This window comes from Xyrauchen texanus, chromosome 21 (genome assembly GCF_025860055.1).
Source record: "Xyrauchen texanus isolate HMW12.3.18 chromosome 21, RBS_HiC_50CHRs, whole genome shotgun sequence".
NCBI classification, from domain to species: domain Eukaryota; kingdom Metazoa; phylum Chordata; class Actinopteri; order Cypriniformes; family Catostomidae; genus Xyrauchen; species Xyrauchen texanus.
Window position 1 is genome coordinate 14,042,852 of NC_068296.1, and position 9,373 is coordinate 14,052,224.

Consider the following 9,373-nt stretch of genomic DNA (forward strand, 5'->3'; position numbering starts at 1 on the left):
AATTTGCTCTTTTAAGGAAATTTGCTCTTTTAATACACAGTGTGTGTGTGTGTGTGTCTGCGCTGTCGAAGCGCTCAGGGGCAACAATGCACGCCATGCAAAGTAGGAGAAAGCCGCTGTTGTGCGCCGTCAAATCCAACAGCAGGCAGATCGTCAGAGGAAACAGGAGCGTTAGTGGTGTGTAACTGCAGACAGACCATAGGCTCCGAAGAAATTTTCTGACTAAACATCCGTATTTGCCCCGCTTAAGTACCCGTATGCGGGGGCGGGGTATGCAAATACTGACTGCTAACTCTCATTGGCCCTTTTCAATAGGTCAGAGGTGAATATCGGCGCTCAAGAGAGACCCCTAGTGTCGCTTCTCCGACACAACGTGGAGAGAGCGACAGAAGGGGAACAGTGTGTCATTGAAGAGTAGAAGTTGAAAGAAAGCTTGTTTCTTTATACATTTGGTCAGAGAACCATTTATTATTGATCTCATCAGAATGGCTCATTTACTCTGCAGAAAAGAGCAACTAAGTATTACGAAATGGAAAATGGTCATTTTTGGGTACTTCAATTTGTCATTCTGGATACTTCAATCCAGCCATATTTCCATTTTATATAAGTATTTTTATTTATTTAATTGTTTACAAGAATTCTTTCACATTATTTTCACAATGCTTGTAGAGATTTAACTGTGTCTGAATTAATATGCTTATCAATGCAATGTCAATAACATGGATAATAATGCTCAGTTTAGACTCAAAGAGTCACATTGTTTCATGTTTTTCTGGTACTGTATATGGCAGATTTTGGTCCCACTGTGTGGTTACTTGTCATTGACTGTAATTTACTATATCCTAATTGCACAGACAACCCCCCTGGAGAACCCTAAATAGTCTCGCTCAAGTGCACAATATTTTCTGAAATAAATGTGCCAAATACATGGACTTATGTCCAAATAATTAACTTCTAAAAAAAAAAAAATTTGAAAGAAATGAAAATGGAAACATACAATACCATTTATTAATTATGATGTATTAGTATTGAGTATTGATGTAAGTATTGATATAAGCTGATAAATATGTGCTGTCTCAAATATTGAATATTTATTGACATAAGGCTTCTTTTTTTTTTACATATTCGGATGTATGCCAGAAGAGGGCAGAGTTGATTGTACATGGTTGGGGCCTGTCCTGGCTTGTTAGCTGTAAAGAGATCTGTTCATCTGTTTTCCTGTTAATTTATGACTATGGTGATAAATCTGATATGCATATTTGTTAATATTAGCATTGAAGACCATTTGTGTTCATGAGAGAGAACAACACTGAAGAGAGAGAATCTGACTGCAGATCACTCTCTCAGAGCTCCAGAAAACAGAATAATAACCCCTGTTTCCTGCGCCCCCAATTAATCTACTATGCCATAAAAGTGTGTACTCTTTTGCGATGAAAAGGTGTATACTTTTGACTGTGCAGCAAAAAAGTGTGCAAATAATGGGACATAATATTATGTCTTAAAATTGCGTCTTGAAGCCAAAGTCACCTTGGATGCATAGTTATGTGAATCCTGTCACCATACAACCATATGACCTATCAATCATTCTGTTACTCTATTCATGACATACAGGTTTATCATTTTATTTTTACTGTCATTCATTAATTATTCCATTCCATAATTTTTTTTTCCACAGCATTCAACCATTCAACTTAAGTTCAACTTGTAAAAACATTGAAGAACTGATGAAGCACCAATGGTCTCACTGCCTACAAAAACTAAGTTTGTAGTTTTTCACTTTTGACAATTGGTAGTTCTAAAGTGAATGTCCAAACTCCTCCTCCATCATGCAAGGGATTGTGGGCAATATTTGCCATCTTGGTCATTTTAGAACACTCATTTCAACATACTTTGAGACACACTAATTCTAATCTTGGATACTATTTAGGGTGAATAGGGTTCTAATTGGGACAAGAATAGTGATTGGTTAATTTGCTATAATGACCTCAAATTTCCCTGTAGAGAGAACAGCACCCTCATTGGAACATATTCACAAAAATGGCTCTGAGAGCACACAATCACCTTTCATAACACAAAATAAGTGTATTTTAATGCTAACTTTTATCTTTTTAACTGATGGTGAATAAATATACATTTTCATGATGAGAATAGGTTAAAGTATATGTCTTTCTCTGCTCAAAGTAGTTGTTTTGGACTCCAGGAAAATAAATCTCAACAAGGGCTTTCTGCAATTATCTCCCCAATCACCTGTTGCACGTTCTTTTGCCCCAGGCAACTTAAAGTCTACAAAAGGGGGGATCAGTCAACTCTTCTTTGACAGGATGTGCTCTCTCTCTCTCTCTTTGTAAGGTTATGGGTTTGATTATGTGGTTGTGGGTGGTGGGATTCATTGCTGAGACAGTCAGAGTGTGGGGTGCAGGTCTGTCCTGTGGTCTGCGGCGCATATCTGTCTCAGAGAGCCTGTACAAAGAGGGAGATGTGATAATTGGTGGTCTATTTCCTGTACACACTGAAGCACCAGAACCTGACCATGCTTACAATCAAATGCAGCGTGGCGCTCGCTGCCAGGGGTGCGTATATTTTGAGCATTTAAAATGTACAAAAAGACAGCTGTAGAGCAACTGTTTAGACATCTGATATGTCATGTGTTTGTACAGGCCATTGCTTAGAAATTGTGTATTTAAACTGAAACTGGGCAGATGATATGGAGCTATGTCTACTCAACCTTTAAAGCATATTGTAACCTATTGTAGTCAGGTTAAATCAGTAATAATAAATTGTATTTTGAATAAAAGTACTTGAATAAAATCAATTAAATTAAATATAATCATATGGATCTTATTTTTAGATTTTCTGACAAAGTATTTTTACAGTGTATTCTCTGACATAACAGGTTTTCAGTTTGAGATAAAGTCCCTATTTAGGTTATTACTAAAGTGCATCAATTATCCAATACCTTCTAAAATTATTGCAACAGTTCACTTTATATTTTACATTCTCTTTCAGAGTTGACCTTCGTTCATACCGTTGGCTCAAAGCTATGATCTTTACAGTGGAGGAGATTAATCGGGACCCTGTTCTGCTTCCAAATGTTACTCTGGGGTATCTTGTAGCTGACACCTGCCTTGCAGAGGGCACGACCCTGAGAGCTGCTTTAGCTCTGGTTGCAGGGCAGGAGGAGACAGTGTCGGGAGCAGAGTGCAACGGGGCCCCAATGGTGCCTGTCATTATCGGAGACGCCCGTTCCTCGGCCTCAATAGTGGTGTCTGACACACTTGGAGTGTTTGATATCCCCATGGTATAATTAATTTACCCCTGAATTATCCCCTTAAATGTGTTTTTATGAAGCCATAGGTTATAAAAATTATGATTATTTGCATATTTTATTTTGGTAATTTTAGAAAAGTATTGCAACGGTGGGCTTTCAAGGTTTTCAAAAGCTTTCAAAATGTTTCCTCAAATATTATTTAAAACATAATTTGTGGTAGAACCTGTATGATATTCTGTGAATAACGTTAAAATTTGTAGACTGCTAAAGCCCACTTTTGCATTTCTGCAACATTCAGTCTCGTTTTATACAGTTTTATATTTTTGGGAATGTTGTCATTTTCTATCACTAAATATGTTAATTGTGATGTTTATCAAACAAGTGTTGAAATTTTGCAAGAGTGGATACCTAAAGGTCAATAGTGTTCTGTATTTTACAACCGAAATGGGTCCTTTTGCATTTTATGTTTGTGTTTTCCAAGCAAAACAATTCCATTTTTTAAATTTCAGTAAAATGCTTCCCTTTTTTACATTTCACCCCCAACTCTTGTCTTCCCAGGTGAGTTACTTTGCCTCTTGTGCTTGTCTCAGTGACAGTCGTAGATTTCACACATTCATGCGCACTGTTCCCAGTGATGCCTTCCAGGCCAAGGCCATGGCCCGCCTGTTGCGCCTGCTGTACTGGACATGGGTGGGTGTGGTTGCAGGAGATGATGAATATGGCAAAAGCGGTGTGCAGCTTCTCTTGAAAGAGCTGGAGGGTACAGGGGTCTGTGTTGACTACCTGGAATTCATCCCTAAGTCACATTCACAAAGCAGAATCAGATGGATTGTGGAGAGGATTCAGACTTCCACAGCTCGTGTGGTGGTAACCTTTGCCATTGCCCCAGACATAGAAGTCCTATTCAAGGAAGTTATTGTGCAGAATGTGACCAACAGGCAGTGGATAGCCACAGAGGCTTGGAGCACTTCCATTCAGTCCTTCGACTCAAAGAGCATTCCTCTCCTAGCTGGTACCATTGGCTTTGCATTGCGCAGGGCTGACATTCAGGGTCTTGGTGCTTTTCTTGCCCAGCTGAGCCCTGTGAGGCAGCCAAATGAGCCATTCGTTAAAGATGTATGGGAAGATATTTTTGGTTGCACACTGGAGCAGGACTGGCAGCCTTCATTTAAAAAACCAAAGTGCACAGGCTCAGAGGATGTGGAGAAACATGGGCTTATCTACACAGATGTCTCACAGCTGAGAGTCACTTACAATGTGTATAAGGCTGTATATGCTATTGCCAATGCTATTCAGAACATGATGGCCTGTCAGCCGGGTAGAGGGCCATATGAAAATGGAAAATGTCCTGATATGACCAAAATAAAGCCCAGACAGGTACAGCAGGGAGAAGGAAACATGCATATATTTTTTTCTTACACATAATGTAATCTTGAAAAGCATTAATCGTTCAAATTTGTTCAAAGGTTTATTTTGTAATTTTTTGTATAATTACTGCATATGTAATTTTGTCTTAATTTTTTTCTTGAGCAGCTTCTGCACTACTTAAATGCAGTAAATTTCACAACACCTGTGGGAGAACTGATCTATTTTGAAGATAATGGAGAGCCATCAGCCTCTTATGACATTATGAACTGGCATGTAGATAAAAGCGGAGCAGTGAATTTTGTTCAGGTGGGACAGTTTGATGCAGCCAAAGGACCAGGCCAGGAGCTGAACATAAACCTTGAGCGAGTGGTTTGGGGAGGGGGCTGGAATAACCTGGTAAGAGTCACATTGGACAAAAAATAGATAAATTATATTGCCACACTGTTATTCTGTTATTCTTGTGTTATTCTTATTCTGTTCTCTGAGGAGCCAATAGGGCTCTCTTTCCATGTAGAAATAAAGGGGGAAACAAATCAACAGGCAATAAATAAAAGAACAGCATCTGTGCCCTGTTACTTGCTTTGGTCTCACTCTTGTATTCTAAATTCTGAATTAAAATAATAATCTGAAAATTCGTGTGTACATATGTTTGTTACCATGTGCATCTTCCTCTATAAATCAGGTACCAGTGTCTGTGTGCAGTGCGAGCTGTCCTGCAGGCACTAGAAAGGCTGTAAAGAAAGGAAAACCAGTCTGCTGTTTTGACTGCCTCTCTTGTGCAGCAGGGGAAATAAGTAATGTGACAGGTATTAAAACACATTGTAAAAGCACTTTTATATAATTAATTAATTAAATATATATATATATATATATATATATATATATATATATATATATATATATATATATATATATATATACACACACTACCATTCAATATTTTAGGGTCACTTACTCATTCTATATTTTTGGTATTTTTTTCTTCTTCACATTTTAGAATAATAGTAAAGCCATCACAACTATGGAATAATAGAAATTGAAATATGGGAATTATGTTGTCACAAAAAAAAAAAAAAAAAAAAAATCAAAACTATGTTATATTTTAGCACCTTCAAAGTGGCCACACTTTGAAATATACTTTTGGCATTTTCTCAACCAACTGCTTGAGGTATCACACTGGGATGCTTTTTAAACAGTATCCAGTTTCCATCTATATGCTGGGTACTTAGTGGCTGCATTTCTTCATTATTTGGTCCAAGTCATCCATTTAAAAAAAAAAAAAAAAAGTTTTTTACAAAATGTTTAGTTTTGTAATTAAATAAATGAATATGGTGGCACAATTATATTGTTGTCTACAAAACTGATTTCAAACATTTAAGCATACGCCTGAAACATTTCAGGCAAGTGGCCCCAAACTTTTTAACGGTAGTGTATATATTTTATTTTCTTCAAGTAACACACTAGTCACCAAAAAAACTACAAATTAAATAATAATAATAATTATTTAAAACCCACCCTATCTATGTGCCATATCTTCATCTATGCCGTAACATTACTCTACAGACTCTTCAGAGTGTATGAAATGTCCAGAGTGGTTCTGGTCAAACATTGAGAGGACAAGGTGCATCCCTAAGGTTGTGGAGTTTCTGTCATTGCAAGATACTATGGGAATTGTGCTTACAGTCTTATCTGTCACTGGGGCAACACTGACCACAACTGTTCTGGCTGCATTTTTCCGTCATCGTGACACACCTCTCGTGCGAGCCAACAACTCAGAGCTGAGCTTCCTGCTGTTGGTATCACTCACACTCTGCTTCCTGTGTGCACTAGTTTTCATTGGCCGGCCTGCGCCGTGGAACTGCATGCTACGTCACACCCTGTTTGGAGTGAGCTTTGTGATCTGCATCGCCTGTGTCCTCAGTAAGACTGTGGTGGTACTGGTGGCTTTTCGGGCCACTCTGCCTGGATCTAACCTGATGCAATACTTTGGACCTATACAGCAGAGGGCAGGAATCTTACTTTGCACACTGGTTCAAGTTATTATATGTTTGCTGTGGCTCTTGATGGCTCCTCCTCTTCCCACAGAAAGTTCAGGAGGTGAGCTTGGTGCCCGGGTGATCTTGCAGTGCACTGTAGGATCAGTAGTGGGGTTTGTACTGGTGCTGGGCTACATCGGCCTGCTAGCAGTGGTCTGCTTCTTGTTGGCTTTCCTTGCTCGGAAGCTACCAGACAATTTCAATGAGGCTAAATTCATTACTTTCAGCATGCTGATCTTCTGTGCTGTGTGGATTGCATTTGTTCCAGCATACATCAGCTCACCAGGGAAGTACACAGTGGCTGTGGAGATTTTTGCCATTCTAGCCTCCAGTTACGGCATGCTGCTGTGTATCTTCACTCCAAAGTGTTACATAATTTTGCTTAGACCTGAAAAAAATACAAAAAAGAACATGATGGCCAGATAGGGGTAAAAAAAAAAAAAAAAGTACGACTTTTGTGAGAAGATACCCGTTTCATGAGGGGATTTTCTATCGTTATGTAGAAACACCAAGTTCTGGTGAATTAATCAGTTAAAAGTTAATCTAAATGTATTAGTTTATTACAAATACAAAGATGATACCATAGACAGTCATGCTGTGTTTCCTCTAAATGTGATAGATAGTTTTGTGTCTGTAATGTTTATTTTGATGAACTGTATATCAGTAAAATATTAAATAAAAAACTAAATTTGAAATAAACAAAAAATAATAATAACAATAAAAAATCCTGATTTCCAAGTTTTATCCCTGACCCTGCCTAACCATTACAATGTGTGCTGAAGAGGAAACACCAAGGCTCATTGAAAATGTTTCATGGGCTCATCAAATATCCCCCTTTTTCCCCCAAACCCACAACCCAAAACAAATCCTCATTTTTAACTGTCCCTTGCTGACATGGACTAACAGCCTCCACAATGAAGTGTCTCCACAGTGTCTCTCCTCTTCAGATATATCTTGGTTATCAGCAGTCATGCTCGCCAAGAGAGTCTCACAGTTATTACCAGCTGCGTCAAGCTGAACAAAGACCCCTGTAAGTCATCCTGAATTATCCCATTGTGGTGACTGGGTTCCATATGTCTGATACCAGATAGTGAGGGTGGGAGAGAGATACATCTATAGCACATCTTCACTGTAGACTGGGTCTGTACAAAATATCTAGAAATACAAGAAGAAAGGACTTCTCTGAGTAAAGCACACAGCAAACAGGGAATTAAACAGATAATTATTAATGAGTTATTATGAAATCAGCAGGCAGGTATTATTAATACCAGTGACAGAAATGTTGTTCTAAAATTTGTAGTCTATTTATTTTAGAACACAACCCTAGTAATAATGATTAGACACACAGACCAATACCAATTATAGATAATGTGTATATCATTGTGCATGCACAGTATATGTCCTATACAAACATTTGCTAATGACTGAGTGCAACGAAATGTACACATATATATATATATATATATATATATATATATATATATATATATATATATATATATATATATATAATACTATAAACTAAACCTATATTCAGGACTGTTCACAAGTCTTATAACCATAATACAAAAAATCTAATTATCATTACTGTCATGCTGAAACACTGTATTAAGTGCAGAAATGACAATGAAAATTATCACTGAGAGCAAAGGGATTTACAGATGACTTATGTTAAATTGCCAAATACAGTATGTTAATATCTATTTCAATTTATTTGAAGGGAGGAATATTACCTTTTTTTGGTGTATTTTCCGCCTACCCAAATCTAAAGTCTCCCCATACCCATATACAGTGCTATAAATGCAAAATCCAAGTGTAATTTTACAGAAAACCCTTTGTCATTACATAAAACACTGTTGAAAGTGGTAAATATGCGCTCTGGTGTCTGGTGAGACGCGTCTGTGTGTTTTGCGCACGTAACCTACCTAGTGATCACTTCACAGTCAGGATGCAATATCACAGCCCCTGATTGGTCTATTTGATCTTGAGAGACATTGCCGGAAAGCGGAGGGTCTAAGCTTTACGGCAATATATGCTTTATCCGGATCGGATGTTTACATATTTTCCTGGATTGTTGAATATCATATAACATTACTTTGTGGTGTTTCTGCACTCGAGGGATTACTTGGGCACACAACCACAGAAAACACTGAAAAATGGCTCATTTTGCAGAGAATAACCTAAGGTAAAGGATTATGTAGCATTTGTGGCTAACTGTGCTGTCTAGTGCGAGTAGCACGGCAAATATTCAATAATTTCACTTGTATGTTTACAAATGTTGATTGTATACTTCATGATTCATTCGAAGTGTATTAGATATGTGATTATACCTTAATAAAAATACTTATTGGAACTTCTTACTCGCAATGAGAGCTTTCATTTGATACATGGTTTGTACATGTGCGTCATATTTGAGCGATATGAGACATATGTATTCAAAAACGCACATAATTATGACACGACTTTTGATGGGTGGAACTATGTAATTTATTGTAAATAAGTTACTTAGTGTAAAACAAATGCCAAAGTGATGCATATCTCAAGAAAGTAGACATTCTAAGCTTTCAAATGGTACCAGATATGAGCTCATAACTCCTCCGCATACATTTAAAATTGGAAGTACATTATTACTGACGTAATTTTAAATCCCGGATCCGGGATCGTGGATTTTAAGATGTTAATGGTACGTTGGAAGAGAAAT

General features: G+C 37.6%; 1 protein-coding gene across 1 annotated transcript; it reads left to right on the forward strand.

Annotated features, from left to right (window-relative positions):
• Nucleotides 1–1,657: 1,657 nt before the first annotated feature.
• LOC127661446 (extracellular calcium-sensing receptor-like) lies at nucleotides 1,658–8,008 on the forward strand. Its single transcript, XM_052152165.1, has 6 exons — nucleotides 1,658–2,570; nucleotides 3,007–3,298; nucleotides 3,827–4,645; nucleotides 4,802–5,032; nucleotides 5,319–5,442; nucleotides 6,200–8,008. Exons 1-6 carry the CDS (start codon nucleotides 2,353–2,355, stop codon nucleotides 7,096–7,098), a joined length of 2,583 nt encoding a protein of 860 aa, XP_052008125.1. The 5' UTR covers nucleotides 1,658–2,352; the 3' UTR covers nucleotides 7,099–8,008.
• The last annotated feature ends 1,365 nt before the right edge of the window (nucleotides 8,009–9,373 follow it).